At 33.4% G+C, this 19445-nt stretch overlaps 2 protein-coding genes across 2 annotated transcripts; both read left to right on the forward strand.

Annotated features, from left to right (window-relative positions):
* On the forward strand, positions 3498–8674 carry LOC109710796. The gene is made up of 4 exons (XM_020233555.1): positions 3498–3775; positions 3895–3960; positions 4180–4314; positions 7352–8674. The coding sequence occupies exons 1-4, from the start codon at positions 3652–3654 to the stop codon at positions 8530–8532; spliced, it is 1506 nt and encodes a 501-aa protein (XP_020089144.1). The 5' UTR covers positions 3498–3651; the 3' UTR covers positions 8533–8674.
* Positions 11800–19140, forward strand: LOC109710020. The gene is made up of 5 exons (XM_020232432.1): positions 11800–12104; positions 12763–12822; positions 13402–13536; positions 13870–14004; positions 17746–19140. Exons 1-5 carry the CDS (start codon positions 11981–11983, stop codon positions 18924–18926), a joined length of 1635 nt encoding a protein of 544 aa, XP_020088021.1. The 5' UTR covers positions 11800–11980; the 3' UTR covers positions 18927–19140.

Below are 19445 nucleotides of genomic sequence, written 5' to 3' on the forward strand. Positions count from 1 at the left end.
ATCGTTAAAGCCGTTATATTTGATGAAATAACTAAAATTTTCATTCAACTTGCAAAAATAGTGTAATTCTAGATTTAATAATTAGTTGCTAATGGAGTGTCTTGACTTTGAACAAAATATTTAATTTAATTAATGAAATTATTTTAAACGAAATAAATAAAATTTGAATGGGTCTTTATACAGGAAAAAAAAATTAGGAAACTTCTTCAAAATAGCCTATAGTTGAGGGGGTAGAATGTATTTTTTCTCACTATAACCTTCAACACCCTTTAAGGATCAAGGGCAAAATCGGTAAATAATTTTTAATCCCATATGAATTTAACGGAGTTTGCAAATAAAGGTAGATTTGAAAAAATCTATATATTTAGAGGGGTAATTAATTATGATATTATTGATTTTGTCAGTGTATTTACGATATTATCAATCTTTTGAAGGGTACCAGTGAAATTAATCCAAAAAAAGTATTCAAACTATTGCAAATCCATGTTGATCACGAAAACTATTAAGAGTATCTAATCCACCCTCTCACCCATGTGGACAAAGTACATGTATAACTAAATTATATATATATTCAAACACTCAAAAACAGAATAATGAAAACTAAGTTAAATTGAGCCTTTTTAAATACTTGAGTAAAAATTTCAAGTTTGCAAAAATTCGTAAATCAATTTATGTTTTATTCGGATGACATATACAAAGCGTGGGGTGGAGAAAATCCATTTATCTTTTTGTTTTTTTTTTTTTTTTTAATTTTCTTAAACCTAAGAAGTGTAATTTTATAATCCGGATGTAGGAGTTAGACATTTGATTGTTTAAATAACATCTCAGATAACAATGAACTGCTCAATAAACCGATCAAAATTTATCAGCTTTTTTTATTCAAAAATATTTTTATATTAGCTTTTAGGCAAAATTACAGAAAATTATTTTGTTAATATTCGCTTTTTCATTTCCTCCCACTCTATCATTCAAAACCTACACTTTGCTTTCTTAAAAAATAAAAAATGTTCATTTTGACCCCGCCGTCAGTATTGCGTTAGGATTTCGTTTATATTCTATTTTTGATACCCAAAATACTCTTAAAACCCTCATCCTTCCTCATCCTCGACCGCGCCGTCTCGCCTTCCGCCGCACCGCCTCGCTCTCTGCTGCCTCACTCTCGCCTACCTCTGCTGCCTCACCCTCGTCCTCACCCTCGCCACCTCTACGTCCATGCCCATTCCGAAGAGGATGAAAGGTAATTTGATCATTTTGTTACAATGTATCTTCCTGTAAATATTTTTTATATTTTTTAAAAAATAAAATATAAAGCTTTGAATGAAAGAAAAATAAAAGTAAAAATACGAATATTGACATAAAGATTTTTTATAATTTAGCATAGATTTTAATATACGGCAGTAAGTTCTGTTAAAAAAGACAAAGAAAAGGAACTTTTTTTTCCCTTTTTTTTTCTCTTTTATTTCCAATTTGTCTCTAGTTTTCTTTTTCTCTCCTTTTTCCTCTTTATGCTTTTTTTTTTTTTTTATTTCCTGATCAGGATTAGGAACAGCATCCCTATGTTTAACACTTCGGTTAAAAATGCGCGAGAACACCCTGTACTATCCAAATATTGCGACTAAACATCTATGCTTTTCACTTAAAAATGTTTAGCTTTTCAAACTTTCCTGTAGTAAAATTATCTTCTTTTTTTTCACCAAATAGTTAATTTTCTCCTTCACGAATTTTTAACGAATCACTTATTTTAGTTTACTTTGCGTAAATATTCAAAAGCTAAAGTATTAATTTTACCAACTAATAATCACGAGAACCAAGTTGCTATATCGAGAGACTAGAGGGACTGTGCACAACATTGTTTTAACCCCCACGTGTTGGAAAATGATTGGCCCTTAACTATGTACGACTTTAATGCGTTGTGGCCACGTGTCGCTTTAGAAAGATAGGATCTGCAAACTCCTCATTGGCCCAACGAGAATCTAAAAAATTTTAAAAAAAATAAAAATAACTCAAGTTATTATAATAATACTACTAACTATGCACTTCTTTGTCGTTCTCCACCAGCCCCTTCAATATTCGTGCACGAAGCATTTATAGTCCCCATCATTAAATGACTAATTTTTGCTTATTATTATTATTATTATATATATTAAGGGAGATCAAGCATTAAGATACTATTCTTCTTAATTAGATCTAATTAGGGAAATATTATTAATTGGTAGTACCTATACTATCCTGATATTGAACCTTGGTCCCTGTATATTTAATATAAAAACTTGGACAATTTACACTTTTGGTACTCAAATTTTAATTTATTGTAATTTTTTGTGCAAACTTTTTGAATTATTACAATCAAGTTATATAGCTAGCTCAATTTAAAAATATTGACAAATTGTTGATGTAGAAATAATATATATATATAAAAGTATTGTAATTGATAATGCGACAATTAATCACTAAGATGATAAACTACTTCTATGTTAATAATTTGTCAATATTTAGTCAATTAATAAATGTGATTGTGATAATTTGGAATGTTCAGATCAGAAATTATCACAAATTAAAATTTTAGGACCCAACTGTCATGCGTTGTATAATCTGAGGAGCATAAGCCTAATTTACCCTAAAAACTATATACTATTCTAAAATCTTTCGTGTGTAGTGCTTATTAGCCCTAATAAGACTAAACATCTTCTTCTATAGAGAGATAATTAAAATTATCGTTTAAGGTGATTAAGACCAAATTTTTGTATTTATATGTGTAATTTTTTCTGAGACTATTTTATTTAAGGAGGAAGTGTAGAGATCTAGTTGCAATACTATGATAGTACAAGAAGCTACGCGCAAATTTTACGCGAAAAAGCCCATTTCTTCAAAATATAAGTTATGAAGGTCATTTCATAATAAAAGGTAAAATTTTCTATCCACAAGCGACTAAAGTGTATTTATAATAAAAAATAAACAAATTTCTACTATCTAACACATAATCAATATGATATGAAATTTTAGTCTTGTATCATAAACTTTTGTGAGATTTTATATTTTCAGCCATTAATTTTTTAGCCTTTTCAATCATTAAATAAATTATATCGAAATACTCTAAAACAAGTTTAATGAAACTGATCGTCAATTTGAAAATTTCATTATCAAAATCAACTTAACAAATATTGTGACATTCGTGCTTCTAAAAGAACTCCAGCTTACACGCACGTATATTTATCTCCACCTTAACTTAGTAGAATTAATGAGTCATTATTATTGTTCGGAAATTAATTAACTAATTAAAGCTTATTTGCTACTAAAAATAATTAAGTCAAAAGTACTACCCAACCATGTTTACCCAAAAGTCTACTCTTCTTATATATAAACCAAGTAGGATGATTCCCTACTGTTATTGGAAGTTAAATATGCACTTTTGACTATAGTTTGAATTATTACTTAAATAAAGTACATATATATATATATATATGAGAATCATTAATTGAACATGCATCTACAACATATTTCCTCTTCCAAAGTTATTATAAGAAACAACATGCTAAGTATTTGTGTAAAGCTTCTTCTGCTATAGTCGTCGCGAAGATCGAGTTTGAAAGGGTGGTGCATGGTGAGATCGATCGAGAAGATACGTATCGAGAAAGTTAGGGTTTGGGGGTGATGAAGAGCTTGGCTCGAAGCTTGTCGAAGAGCCATGTCGGTGCGGGGTTGCTCGCGGGGTTCTTCTTGGTCTTGCTCACCTACTTCACCATGTCGGAGCAGTTCGCGATCCGCGCTCCGAATCGTGAGTTGTAGTTACCTATGCTCTTGAATCATTTTGATCATTTCATGAAGGCTAGATGAGTTCAAGCAACATATTTTGGGCACTACTAATTTTTATGAGAGCTTATTTGAATTTTGTAGTTTTTTCGCAACCATCGACGGAACATGAAGTTATATCAACTCCATCTGCACAGGATGTAGAGCAAGGTGAGACAAATTAACATATAATTACCTTAATTATTTTTCATTTTTTTCTTTGTTTTGTGAGATGATAGTGGATTAACTAAAGATGGTTAAAATTACTGTAACTAATAGATTAGTTTTTAAGGAAAAAAAAAACCTTATATATATATGTATATATCATTTTAAAATTTTATAGTTTTAATGAAGAAGTTGATTAATTAAATGTCGAATGATGAATGGCAGGATCAAAAGATACGGTAGAAGAAATCGACGCGGGCCGTAACGAGCAGGAGCCAAAATCAGATAAATTCAAAAAGGAAGAAGAGATCAAAGAAGAGGAAAAAACATCAAAATCTTCAAAGAATACTCAACAACTAGGTAAGACACTTAACATTCCACACACTAATGAAATTTAATAATTTTCCATATTAAATGAAATAAATGATAAAGAGCTTGGTGGTAAAAAGTTTGGTCGTTGGTACCTGAGTTTCAAAATTCGAATCCTAATTGATTCATATTTTCAACTAAATTTATTTTTAAATAAAATAAATGAAGCAGATGGCATGCTACTTATCTCTCAAATAATAATAATAATAATAATAATAATTTTTCAAATTATCTAATGCTACAAATTTAGAAAGTTTACTTTTAATTTGCTCGTCTAATTAATTTCTTTTAAAAAAATTACTAAAGGTCAGAAAAGTTTCACTTTGCCCTTAGTCCCCTACAAGATCATCATAATTTGCTTTACTTCTACTTATATATCGAGTGATCTCATAGTCCAGCTAGCAAAAGACAAGATTTTTATCAACCGCACATCCTTTCATCCAACGGCCGAAAACTCAATAGTACTAAGGACTTGATACTGTTGATAGTATAGTAGCATAATTCTATATACATATATATGAATTGAGCTCCTATACTTTTAAAAGTACCAAGTGATTGGTATTTGTAAGTTTTCGGCCCTTGGATTAAGGGACAAGCGGCCGGTTAGGATGATGTAGGCCACATAGGGTTGAGTGGGTGGTTGGTTAAATAGTATAATTTAGCGGATAAAAATGATCAAATGTGTAGATCTAACGATAAAAAATTTACAAGCACCAAATGCTTGGTGCTTTTACAAGCACCATAGCCGGACTCCATATATATATATATATATATATATATATATAGAGAGAGAGAGAGAGAGAGAGAGAGAGAGAGAGAGAGAGCTAGGCTGGTATACTATCGGTAGCACGGAGACCTCCGTGCTACCAAGTTGTTTTCAATGATGTGGCTTTCAAATCAACGATCGGTTTCGTTAGACTTGATCTACACTATTGAAAGTATTTGGAAAACTAAATTTCATAACTTTTTGACATATTTTGGTTAGTGATCAAAAGGTGTCAAAATTAACAATTTTAATGATAGATGTGATGCGTTTGTGAATTTAACGGTGTAAAATAATCCAAATCTGATAAAATTTTTATAGAAAATTCTTTTCACTATTTAGAGTAAAATCAGTACATCTGATCTTAAATTCAAGTCTTTTATTATCATTTTTTATGAGATTTTTATTTTCAGCCGTTTATTTTTAAACTACTCGTTTGATAGGTAAATAATACAGAAAAATTATGAAATTTAGTTTCCAAATACTTTCAATAGTGTAGATCAAGTCTACCGAAACCGATCATCGATTTGGAAGCCGCATCATTGAAAACAACTTGGTAGCACAGAGGCCTCCGTGCTATCGATAGTATACCATCCTAGCTTTTATATATATATCTTTCACATGGATGAAAGAGATGATTGCGTGTAGCAATTTTCTGCATATTGAGTTATAGGACTTTGATTTGTTTCGAAGAATTTCTAATTTACATGTATTATTTTCTATGTTAATTTTCTTTTTCTTTTTTTTTTTTCCACATGGTATAGGGAAATTAATTTTGGCTTTGTCCCACAAAACAAGCTTAACTTATTCTTTAGTGATTGATAATTTTGTACTGTGAAAGCTCCAATCCACATAAAGACATGTTGCTTCAGGACAAGTTTCTTCATATTTTCTATTGAAATTTCTATCTATTATCTTACCTTCCATTAAGATCTAGTTCGAGAACTGCGTCGAAAAACGCATCCGCTTTGGGATTCGGGTCGGGTTCGAGCCGGCTTTGGTTTGGTAAGTTTGAATTGAATAAAAAAAAAACAAAATTATTTGGGACCCATTTATGGTGGCCCAACCCTAGCCTAAAATTCTATTTTGGATATCCAAACTATTCGTGTTGCGAGTCTTTTGAACCCTCTAAATTATAAAGCAGGTATATTTGACGAATATATTTTCAAACTAAGACAATGTAAAACCACCAAAAATAAAAATCGGAATCTTCGGACATAAAGTGTTTATTCTGTATTTAGATTATTAAATTTAATAATTTTCTACACAGTAATAAAATGCATTTTGTTCAGTTGCGCGCGATCGACTTCGTTTGGTCTAATATATAGCTCAACTTGTTCAAGTCGCACCCTTATCTACGAGTCTTTTAGTTTCTTTTTTTTTTTTTTTTTGAGAGATAGGTAGCACGCTACCTGTTTCGTTTATTTCATTTAGAAATAAACTTAGCTGGAAATGTGAATCAATTAGGATTCGAACTTGGGTCTCGAATACCAACCACCAAGCCCTTTGTCACTTGCTCTAGGGACGGTCGGTGAGTCTTTTAGTTTCTTGCAACTTCAAAAGTTTAAATCTATGCTGATTTTCAAATAGAAAAGTTGCTCAATTTTTTTTATCGCTATTTTTTTCTCACTATGCATAATTTTTCGTACGGCAATGGCCAGAAAAAGGAAAAAACTCTTTTTGGTTTCTTCATATCTTTAGCTTATTTCATTCTAAAAATTGAATGAAGCATTTCGATACGTTTTGGATAATAATCAGGTATTTGGGACCTAAAACCTAATTTTAACTTTTATTTTGATTCCTAATCGCCATGTCACTAATTTTTCTATTTCGTTGCACTTCTAATGTTTTCATTATTAAATTTCTCCATTTCTTTAGAGTAATAGTGTCATGTACGTTAGGTGATAATATCTGATATGTCCTTAAAAACTTCAAAAATATCTAATATACACCTGGTTGGCTAAAATGCCCTCTTTGATTTTTTTTAAAAATACTTTAAAAATATCCCCAAACTCTAGGGATTACTAATAGGCTTTGGGATTTAAAGGGGAATTTTGGTAAAATTAGAGTAAATTTGAAATTTTGAATAGTAGTCAAGGATAAACTAATAAGCCAAAGTCTTATTAATATGTATAAGGCTTAGTAGAGTTAATTTACTTTTTACCTAATGGTGATATATTAATTTTAGTGAGTTAATTTCAAACTGTAGAGAATTAACAAAAATTAAGGAACACTCAAATGAAGATTCTTGCTCTTTTCATGTAGGTGGAGGCAACGACAAATCCAACCAATCGGTAGAGCTGAAGCCGATATGTGACACGTCGAATCCACGATGCGACGTTTGCGACGTGACAGGCGACGCTCGAATCCTCGGGAGCCACTCGACGGTCTTATACGTCCCTCCCCCCGAAATCACCAATCCTGAACCTCAAGAGTGGAAGATCCGAGTACAATCTCGCAAGTACCTTCCGTGGATCAAATTCGTGACAATAAAATCATTACGCGGCCCGTTCGAAGCCCCTCCTTGTACGGTCCGGCACGATGTCCCTGCAGTCGTCTTCGCGCTCGGTGGCCTTATAGGGAACGTGTGGCACGACTTCAGTGATGTGATCGTGCCCCTCTACCTCACTTCTCGTCGGTTCAACGGCGAGGTTCAATTCCTTATAACCGATCTCAGACCTTGGTGGGTCGAAAAGTATAGTGTGATACTCAAGAAGCTCTCGAGGTACGAAATTATCGATTTTGATAGCGATAAGGAGTTCCGTTGTTACCCACGTGCTCTCGTCGGCCTTCGGAGCCATCGTGATTTCGGGATCTTACCCGATTTACCTCCAGAAGGATACACAATGCTGGACTTCCGGTTGTTCATTCGAGAAGCTTACTCGCTTCCAAAAGATGTACCGATAAGTTATCGAGATAAGCCGGAAAAAAAGCCACGACTGATGCTCATAAATAGGGGGAAAACTAGGAGATTATTGAATGTGGAGGAAGTAGCGAAATCGGCCGAGGAGTTAGGGTTTGAGGTCATGGTCATCGAGCCAAAGAGGGACCTAAACGTGACGGAATTCGCAAAAGCGGTGGACTCGTGCGACGCGCTGATGGGGGTGCACGGTGCGGGGCTTACGAACATCGTTTTTCTCAGAACGAACGCCACCCTGATCCAAGTGGTGCCCTACGGCAAATTGGAGTCCATGGCCGAGGGATTCTACAGTTGGCCCGCAAGGGAAATGAAATTGAGAGATGTCGAGTACTCGATTGGCGCTGAGGAGACCACATTGTTGGAGAAATTTGGGAGAGATCACCCTGTGATCAAGGATCCGGATTCAATTCACAACAGTGGGTGGCAAAAGGTGGCGGAGTTCTACATGTTCAACCAAGATGTGAAGCTAAATGTCACAAGATTTGCTCCCACACTATTGAAGGCTCTAGAGCTTCTTCGCAAATAGTGGGTGCATGTGAGGATCTTTATTAACATTTAAATTTTACTATTTAGTATTTTAATTTGTTTAATTTGAACAATTTAATGTTTTTTTTCATTGCATATTTTGGTTCTGGCGTTTGTGTATGACACAGTGAATTACTCAAATATGCAACAAAAAAGAACCGGCCATCATGTAATTAGCTCAAGTGCATTTAAATTGAAAATTTTTAAAAATTGGTTGTTGTTTCACAGTTAATGGATGAGCAATAAATCAAATTACCTTTTATTTTCTTTTGCAACTATAGGGCAATTTGTTCTTGTAGTTCGGTTTCAAAATTATTCTTTCATCCATCTCTTCTTTAAATTCAATCGTATATTTACTCTAAAATCGACCAAAAAAAGAACAAAAGAAAAATTGAAATCCATTTGTAATTAAGGGAGGAGGTTTGTTTACATATAAATCCATATATTTTAAGGGATTATAAGATTTCTTGAAACATTTTAAATCCTATTGCGCCATATATTCCTATAATAAAATAAATATGAAATTTAAAATATACTGTGAAGTAAACAGACTCTTAAACTAGTTTTGCTATGATCTGCAGCCCAAGACAATGCAGGTGGTGAAGCAAGGTAGACCAGTAGGCCCTTTTGACTTATATCTATTTACAAAAATATTGGCCCAAAAATTTTATTCTTATTCTCATTATTTTTTCTAGGATTAATTTCCTACATATCCCCGCAAATATATATAGTGAATGACAAATATATATCTATAAAGTTTAACTTTTATATGTTGTCGCTACAAAAGTTCTAATGTTTTTAAATATGTTCCTCTGGTTTGTTACCATTAGAGAATCGTTAGAAAACTATTTATATTTTCAATTTTGCCATCATAAATATATCCCTTCCAAAGCCATACTAGTATTATATAAAGAGGTAAAAATGTCAAAAACTAATTAGGATTAAGTATTTAACCGATGGTTAACTAACTTTTTCTAACGGATTCTAACGGCAGGAACATATTTGAAAACATAAGAACTTTTGTAAGAACAATATATAAAAGTTCAACTTAATTTCTATGGATATATTTATTATTCACTATATTTGGAAAGTCATGTATGAAATTAACCCTTTTTTCTATATATATAACGTGAAACTTAAAAAAAAAAAGTGATCAATGTATGGAGTGCGCTAGGGGTGTCAACGAGCCGAACACCAGTGAGCTGAGACTGGTTCATGTTCGGCTTGTTTCATAAACGAGCCGAACACGAGCTGGCGCGTTAAATTAAGTATCGAGCCGAGTATGAGCTGGCTCATGATTAGCAAAATAAAAGAATTATGAAGGATATGTATAGAAAATAAATTCATGAGATCTTACCTATTTAACTTGGATCTAATAGTTGAAATTTTACATATAAATGACCTTTTCATAATTGAGTTGGGTTTTATATTTATGTTACATTAAAAATTTTATATATATAGAGAGAGAGAGAGAGAGAAGAGAGAGAGAGAGAGAGAAGAAGAGAGAGAGTCCGGCTACTATACTTTATGAGTATAGAGCCTATTATACTCATAAATTTTGGCCGTTAAGATCTACCCTTAATCATTTTTATCTGTTAAATTATACTATTCAACCAAACTACCCCAGTACTCAACTCTAGGGGGCCCACTATCAACCTAACAGTAATCAACTTTCATCCTAAATGTATATTTTTTCATCGCTGAACTGTCGATAAACTTAGATACAAAGAGCTCTATACTCTCAATGAGTAAGTAGCCCCATGCACATATATATATAGTAGAACTATATAATATATATGATAATATATAATATTTATATATATATATATTCGAGCTGTTATCGAGCCGAACATGAGCGAGCTGACCTCAGCTCAGCTCGTGATCGACTCGTTTATTAAACGAGCTAAAAAATTTAGCTCGCTCGTGTTCGATTAACGAGCCGAACACAAGTCAAGCACGAGCTAACTCATGAACAATAAGTTAAAACAATTACGAAGGACACGTATAAAAAATAAATTTATGAGATATTATCCATTTAACTTTGTTCTAATAGTTAAAACTTTACATATAAATGACATTTTTGTAAGAGTTAGACTTTATATTTAGATTAAACTATAAATTAATTATTTATTTATATATAATATATAAATATAAAATATATGTATTTGAGCTGTTATCGAGCCGAACACGAACGAGCTGATCGCAGCTCGTATTCGGCTCATTTATTAAACGAGTTGACAAATTCAGCTCGTGTTCGACTCATTTATTACACATGCGATTCGATCTCAAACTTATTTCGAGCGAAACATGAATTGGTGCGTTAACAACGAACTAGATTCCTACCCTAGAGTGCACCTTCTATAAAGGGGCGTTGCAAGTTGGAACTCCCGTAGCTCTGTACGAGGTATATTTATTTATGGACATGATGGTTCAGTTCATATTCACATATGGTAGAACTTTCGTAAGTGAGTCATTGTTTTTTTTTTTTTTTTTTTTTTTTTTTTTTTTTTTTTTTGTGGAGAGATAGAGAGTACGCTACTTGCTTCGTTTATTTTATTTAGAAATAAACTTAGCTAAAAATATGAATCAACTATATAGGATTCGAACTTGAAACCTCGGGTATCAACCACCAAGCCCTTTGCCACTTGCTCTAAAAACGGTCGGTGTGAGTCATTGTTGTACTACCATGATAGTACAAGAGCTATGTGCAAATTTTGCACGTAAAGTCCATTTATTCTTAAAATGAGTCATTATTATTTGTAGTTAAAGGTCGTTTTCATAGTAAAGAGTAAAACTTTCTAATCACGAGGGACTAACATATATTTGTAATAAACAAAAAAAAAAAAAATTCACTGTCTAAAATGCGGTGCAAAATGATCTAAAATTCAGTCTTATATCATCATATTTAATATTAAAAAATTATGAAATTTATTTCTGAATTCTTGAAATATTCTAAATTAATTGATGAACAGAGAGGTGTATATATTTATATTTCTAAAAGCACCCTAGCTTGCGCATTAAAGCTTTCTTCGTACTAAAAATAATGAAATGAAAAGTACTACTCATGATCCATTTTACTCAAAATTAAGTGTACTCTCCTTATATATATTAACCAAGTAGGATGATTCACTACTATTATTGGAAGTTAAATATGCACTTTCGACTATAGTTTGGATTGTTACTTAAATATGTACATATGAGGATCATTAATTGAACACGTACAACATTTTCCCCTTCGAAAGTTATTATACGAAGCAACCTGCTAAGGAGAACTCTACAATATCTTCCAAGATTATTATAAGCTCATCGCGGTCGAAGAATGCGAATGTCATCGCAATTTGTGTAAAGCTTCTTCTGCTATCGTCGTCGTGAAGAGAGTTTAATTGAAAGGGTGGTGGTGAGATCGATCGAGAAGGTATATCGATCGAGAAAGTTAGGGTTTGGGGGTGATGAAGAGCTTTGCTCAAAGCTTGTCGAAGAGCCATGTCGGTGCGGGGTTGCTCACGGGCTTCTTCTTGGTCTTGCTCACCTACTTCTCCATGTCGGAGCAGTTTGCGATCCGCGTTCCAAATCGTGAGTTGTAGTTATCTATGCTCAGATAGTTTGATCCTTTCATGTTACTTAGCTAGAGGAGTTCGAGCAACATGTAATACTAATGTGCCGCCCCATTTTTCAGGAGTCGGTCATTTTAAAAATACTCTAACCCTAACACGCATAATTCTCTTAACTTATTGGGCCTATCCACCTCTCCAAATTTTATAGCCAAACTAAGAGTTTTAGCCCTATTACCCTCTCCTCTTTAAGTCCTAAGATTCTTAGTCCTATTATACCCTCCTTTTTTTAAATCCTAACGCTCTTAGTCCTATTATACCCTCCCTTCCTCTTTTAAGTCCTAACAGTCTCGTCAGGCAAAAACACATTCACAAGCAACAGACTCAACCGAGACTCATATCACATTTTTGGCTGGTGATATGCTCCGATACCAACTGTGACTCCTCGCTTTTCAGAGGGTCACCCATCATACAACTACTCAAATCCTAACAAACTTAACCCTTTTAACCTCCTGGGCCTGCCTATCACCTAAAATTTTATAGCCGAATTAAAAAATTTTGTCCTATTATATCTCATATATTGAATTATTCCAAATTCTAGAGATGTCACAACTTTTATTATTATTATTTTCCTATTTTTGGGCAATATTAATTCTTATGAGATTATTTGAATGTTGTAGTTTTCTCGCAACCATCGACGGAACATGAAGTTGTATCAATTCCATCTGCACAGGATGTAGGTGAGACAAATTAACATGTAATTACCTTAATTCCTTCTTTTTTTTTCTTTGTTTAATTATAATATAATAGTGTATTAATTAAAGAAGCACCGTTAAAATTAACATATAATTACTTTAATTATTTTCATATATTTCTTTGTTTTGCAAGATGATGGTTGATTAATTAAAGATGATTAAAATTACAGCAATTAATAGATTAGTTTTTAAGGGGAAAAAAATCCCATATATATATATATAGAGTTGGACTGGGCTACTATTAGTAGCTAAATCCTATTGTTGCTACCAGTTTTTTAGCCTTTGGATCAACTCTTTTCATTATTTCTAACTATTAGATTAAATACTATAACCCAGTGGGGACCACTCAACCCTAGGGGGACCATTCAACTCTAACCGACTAATATCATTCTGACCATACAATTTTTCATCCAAGAGTTAAAAACTTGATAGCAAAAAGAGCGTTTTACTATTAATAGTATTCCAGCCTAATTCTTTCTATATATATATATATATATATATATTATTTTGGCTTTTTATAATTTTAATGAAAAAACTGATTAAATGGCGAATGATAAATGGCAGGATTGAAAGATGCAGTAGAAGAAATCAAGGCGAGCCACAATGAGACGGAGCCAAAATCAGAAAATTTCAAGAAGGAAGAAGAAATCAAAGAAGAGAAAAAAACACCAGAATCTTTGGATAATACTAAACAATTAGGTGAGACACTTAATTAATTTCTATAAAATTAAACACAATAATAAATTTTAATAATTTTGTATATTAATTGTCCAAGAACTCAAATTTAGAAAGTCAACTTTTTAAATAGCTCTCCTAATTAATTTTTCTTTAAAAAAACCAAAGGTCAAAAAATTTTCACTTTGCCCTTAGCCCTCTGTTTTGCAAGATACTGGTTGATTAACTAAAGATGGTTAAAATTACAACAATTAATAGATTAGTTTTTAAGGGAAAAAAAACCCTAATATATATATTGTTTTGATTTGTTATATTTTTAATGAAAAAATTAATTAAATGGCGAATGATAAATGGCAGGATCGAAAGATGCAGTAGAAGAAACCAAGGCGAGCCGTGACGAGCCAGAACCAAAATCAAAAAATTTCAAGAAGGAAAAAGAGGTCAAAGAAGAGAAAAAAACACCAAAATCTTTGGAGAACACTCAACAATTAGGTGAGACACTTAATTAATTTCTATAAAATTCTACACAATAATAAAATTTAATAATTTTGTATATTAATTGTCCAAGGCCTCAAATTTAGAAAGACAACTTTTTAAATAGCTCTCCTAATTAATTTTTCTTTAAAAAATCCAAAGATCAGAAAATTTTCACATTGCCCTTAGTCCTCTGTTTTGCAATATGATGGTTGATTAACTAAAGATGGTTAAAATTACAGCAATTAATAGATTAGCTTTTAGGGAAAAAAAAAACCCTTATATATATATATATAGAGAGAGAGAGAGAGAGAGAGAGAGAGCTAGGCTGGTATACTATCGGTAGCACGGAGGCCTCCGTGCTATCAAGTTGTTTTCAATGGTGCGACTTTCAAATTGACGATCAGCTCCATTAAACTTGATCTACACTACTAGAAGTATTTGGAAACTAAATTTTATAATTTTTTGATATCATTTGGCTAGTAATCAAAAGAACTCAAAATTGACAATTTTAATGGTCGATGTAATGCGTTTGCGAATTTAACGATGTAAAACAATTCAAATCTGATAAAATTTTTATAGAAAATTCTTTTCACTGTTTAGAGTAAGATCAATACCTCTGATATTAAATTCAAGTCTTTTATCATTATTTTTTATAAGATTTTTATTTTCAGCCGTTCATTTTTAGACTACTCGTTTGATAAGTAAAAGATGTCGAAAAATTATGAAATTTAGTTTCCAAATACTTTCAATAGTGTAGATCAAGTTTAACGGAGCCGATCATCGATTTGGAAGCAAAATTATTGAAAACAACTCGGTAGCACGGATGCCTCCTTGCTACCGATAGTATACAAGCCTCTCTCTCTCTCTCTCTCTCTCTCTCTCTCTATATATATATATATATATATATATATATTGTCCAAGGCCTCAAATTTAGAAAGTCATCTTTTTAAATAGCTCTTCTAATTAATTTTTCTTTAAAAAAATCAAAGGTCAAAAAATTTTCACTTTGCCCTTAGTCCTCTGTTTTGCAAGATACTGGTCGATAGAGCTAGGCTCCTATGCTTTCGAAAGCAAATTACGGATAAAACGGGTGGGTACCCATTAAGCTGTGAGTATTTTGGGTAACCCGCGGGTACCTACGGATACCAGCACACATATTTTTTAATTACAAAATATTTTTTTTTCATTAAAATACATATATATTTATTTATCCTTCCTAAAAATTTTAACTATAATTTCTTATTGCGTCTTTTATATTACGAATTTAAGCTCTAAGACTTTAAATATTTTTATTATATGTTATGATATTTTAAATAATGAGTTATGTCATATATATATATATATATATATATATTGCATTTAAAAAATATAAGAGAAAAAAAAATTGCGGGTAATCCGCATACCCATCCGCTCACCCACGGGTGGGTATGGGTAATGATGTTGGCTACCCAAAAATTTGTGGATAAATTTTATCCATTCCCAAGTACCCCGCAGGTACAATGACCCGCCCGCGGGTTACCCAACCCGTCATTTGCCAGGTCTAGCCTCCGTGCTTGTAAGTTGTTTTCGATGATGGGATATCCGATTCGGCGATCGGTTCCGCCAAACTTGATCTACGCTATTGGAACTATCTAAAACTAAATTTCATAATTTTTTGACTTCGTTTGTCTAGTGAACGAGTAGCCTCAAAATGAACAGCCGAAAATAAAAATCTCATAAAAAACAATGATAAAGGACTCAAATTTCAAATCGGAAGTATTGATCTTGCTATTGATATTAAGTAGAATTTTTTATTAAATTTTTATGTAATTTGGATACTTCTACACCGTTGAACTTAAAAACATGCCACATCGGTCGTTAAAATAGTCATTTTTGAGACCTTTTGATCGCTTGGTAAATGATGTCAAAAAATTATAAAATTTAGTTTCTAGATAGTTCGAAAAGGGTAGATTATACTTAACGGAGCCAATCGTCGAATCGGATGTCCTATCATCGAAAACAACTTATAAATACGGAGGTCTCCGTACTTTCAAAAGTATAGGAGACGTACTCTATATATATATAGAGAGAGAGAGAGAGAGAGAGAGAGAGAGAGAGAGAGAGAGAGAGAGTAGGTCTTGTGTGCTATTAGTTGCACGGAGGCCTCCATGCTCCTAAGTCGTTTTTGATGATGGAGCTTCCGAATCGACGACTTGCTCCGTTAGACTTGATCTAGCGTATTTAAAGTTTCTAGAAAATAATTTTTACAATTTTTTGATATCATTTATCTAGTGATCAAAAGAATTCAAAATCAATAATTTTTAATAGTTGATATCTACCGTTTTCAAGTTTAACGGTGTAGAAGTATTCAAATCAGATAAAATTTTGATACAAAATTCTTTATACTATCTACAACAAGATCAATATTTGTGATCGAAAATTTTAGTGTTATATCACCACTTTTTATAGGATTTTTATTTTTTAGCCGTTAAAAATTATTGATTTTGAATCCTTTCGATTGCTAGGTAAATGATATCAAAAAATCGCAAAAATTATTTTCTTGAAACTTTAAATACGCTAGATCAAGTCTAACGGAGCCGATCGTCGATTCGAAAATTTCATCATCGAAAACGGCTCAAGAGCACGAAGGCCTCCGTGCTCCTGAGAGCACAGCAACCCTGCTCTCTCTCTCTCTCTCTCTCTCTATATATATATATATATAGAGAGAGAGAGAGAGANTCGTTACCACCTATTTGTTTTCGATGACGGAGCATCCAAATTAATGATCGGCACCGTTGAACATGATCTATACACTTGAAGTATCTAGAAACCAAATTTTAAATCTTTTTGACATCATTAGCCAAATGATCAAAGAATTTCAAAATTTATAACTTTAATGGTCATTATAAGACGTTTTCTCGTTTAATGGCGTAAAAATATTCAAATCAATTAAATTTTAATTAAAAAATTCTTTAAACTATTTAGAACAAGATCTATACTCTTGATCTTGATTATAAGACTCCTATCATCACTTTTTAAAGGATATTCATTTTCGGTTGTTTATTTTTTAATTAAAATTTAATTGATTTGAATATTTTTACGCCATTAAACGAGAAAACGTCTTATAATGACCATTAAAGTTATAAATTTTGAAATTCTTTGATCATTTGGCTAATGATGTCAAAAAGATTTAAAATTTGGTTTCTAGATACTTCAAGTGTATAGATCATGTTCAACGGTGCCGATCATTAATTTGGATGCTCCGTCATCGAAAACAAATAGGTGGTAACGAAGCCCATTTGCTACCGATAGTATTCCAGCTCATCTCTCTCTCTCTATATATATATACCAGTCATACCTACCGTAGTTAGCTAAGGATTGGATTTGGTATTTGGAGTCCCAAATTTGATTACTTCATCTATTTAGCTGCGTTCATTTCTAAAAACTGAACATAGTATATATATTTGGTACAATTTAGGTAATAATCAGGTGTTTGAGACCTCAAAACTAATTTTAGCAAACTTTTAAATTGATTCCTAATCACCATGTCATTAACCTTTTATTTCACTGCATTTCTTATGTTACATGTACAGCTCGTATCACTGCGAGTAGAGTTAATATACTTTCGACCTAACGGTGACATTTTAATTTTAATTAGTTCACTTCACACTGTAGAGAGTTAGCAAAAATTAAGGTACACCCAATGGTAAAAGTTAATTATTGAGGACTAGATTAAAATTTGGTGATTTGATGAAAATTCTTGCTCTTCTCATGTAGGCAAAGGCAAGGAAAAATCCAACCAACCGGTAAAGCTGAAGCCGATCTGCAACACAACAAATCCAAGATGCGACGTCTGCGACATGACTGGCGACGCTCGAATCCTCGGCAGCAACTCGACGGTCTTATATGTCCCTCCCCCCGAAATCACCAATCCCGAACCTCAAGAGTGGAAGATCCGAGTACAATCTCGCAAGTACCTTTCGTGGATCAAATCTGTGACAATAAAATCGTTACGTGGCCCGTTCGAAGCTCCTCCCTGTACGGTCCGGCACAATGTCCCCGCGGTCGTCTTCGCACTCGGTGGCCTCATTGGGAACACGTGGCATGACTTTAGTGACGTGATCGTCCCCCTCTACCTCACCTCCCGTCAGTTCAACGGCGAGGTTCAATTCGTCATAACCGACCTCGCACCTTGGTGGGTCAAAAAGTATAGTGTGATACTCAAGAAGCTCTCGAGGTACGAAATTATTGATTTTGATAGCGACAAGGAGATCCGTTGCTACCCGCGTGCCGTAGTTGGCCTCTGGAGCCATCGCGATTTTGGGATCTTACCCGATTCCCCTCCAGAAGGGTACACAATGCTCGACTTCCGGTCGTTCATGCGAGAAGCTTACTCGCTTCCAAAAGACGTACCGATAAGTTATCGAGATAAGCCGGAGAAGAAACCACGACTAATGCTCATAAATAGGGGGAAAACTAGGAGGTGGATGAATGTGGAGGAGATCGCAAAATCGGTCGAGGAGTTAGGGTTTGAGGCGGTGGTCGTCGAGCCGAAGATGGACGTAAACTTGACGGAATTCGCAAAGGTGGTGGACTCGTGCGACGGGGTGATGGGGGTGCACGGCGCAGGGCTAACGAACATCGTTTTCCTCAGAACGAACGCCACGCTGCTCCAAGTGGTGCCCTACGGGAAACTGGAGTTCATGGCCGAGGGATTCTTCGGTTGGGCCGCGAGGGAAATGAAATTGAGATATTTCGAGTACACGATTAGCGCGGAGGAGAGCTCATTGTTGGAGAAATATGGGAGAGATCACCCTGTGATTAAGGATCCGGATTCAATTCACAGGGGTGGGTGGCAACCAGTGGGGGAGATCTACATGTTCAACCAAGATGTGAAGCTAAATGTCGCGAGATTTGCTCCTACACTATTGAAGGCTCTTGCGCTTCTTCGTGAATAGTGGGGCGTATGGAGAGCATTCGAAACAACTATATATTTAACTTTTAAATTTTACTATTTAATATTTTAATTTGTTTGATTTGAATAATTTGATGATTTTTTTCATTGCATATTTTGGTTCTGCCCTTTGTGTATGATGCATTAAATTAATCAAATATGTAATTATTTCGAGAGCATTGCAAGGGTAGGTAGTTAAATTAAAAATTTCTAAATAATTGGTTGTTGTTTCATAATTAATGCTTGAGCGATAATTCAAATTATTTAAACTTTGTAAGAATATATTTGCTATTTGATATGTTACTTTTAAAGAGCTGTATGAAATTATCTCTAATTTTAAATATGTCTACGTTGTTGTATTATTTCTTCCATGCTAGTATCATCTTGGGTAGAATCATTAGTAGAAGATTAATTTTCCGATTGGATTAATATGGCTCATTATAACTTACATTTGAAAAGACATTCGGCGAAACCAAATATTTCGATCTATCAAATCTTAATTACTATTTCTTAGTAATGATCG

This window comes from Ananas comosus, linkage group 5 (assembly GCF_001540865.1).
Source record: "Ananas comosus cultivar F153 linkage group 5, ASM154086v1, whole genome shotgun sequence".
Lineage (NCBI taxonomy): Eukaryota > Viridiplantae > Streptophyta > Magnoliopsida > Poales > Bromeliaceae > Ananas > Ananas comosus.

What these genes read in the sequence shown, in the direction of transcription:
- LOC109710796 (XM_020233555.1), top strand. Translation starts at nt 3,652, where the DNA reads ATGAAGAGCTTGGCTCGAAGCTTGTCGAAGAGCCATGTCGGTGCGGGG. An exon ending in CGCGATCCGCGCTCCGAATC is followed by an intron (nt 3,776 to 3,894) that starts GTGAGTTGTAGT and finishes TGAATTTTGTAG; the next exon opens with TTTTTTCGCAACCATCGACG. An exon ending in TGCACAGGATGTAGAGCAAG is followed by an intron (nt 3,961 to 4,179) that starts GTGAGACAAATT and finishes GATGAATGGCAG; the next exon opens with GATCAAAAGATACGGTAGAA.
- LOC109710020 (XM_020232432.1), top strand. Translation starts at nt 11,981, where the DNA reads ATGAAGAGCTTTGCTCAAAGCTTGTCGAAGAGCCATGTCGGTGCGGGG. An exon ending in TGCGATCCGCGTTCCAAATC is followed by an intron (nt 12,105 to 12,762) that starts GTGAGTTGTAGT and finishes TGAATGTTGTAG; the next exon opens with TTTTCTCGCAACCATCGACG. An exon ending in GGATAATACTAAACAATTAG is followed by an intron (nt 13,537 to 13,869) that starts GTGAGACACTTA and finishes GATAAATGGCAG; the next exon opens with GATCGAAAGATGCAGTAGAA.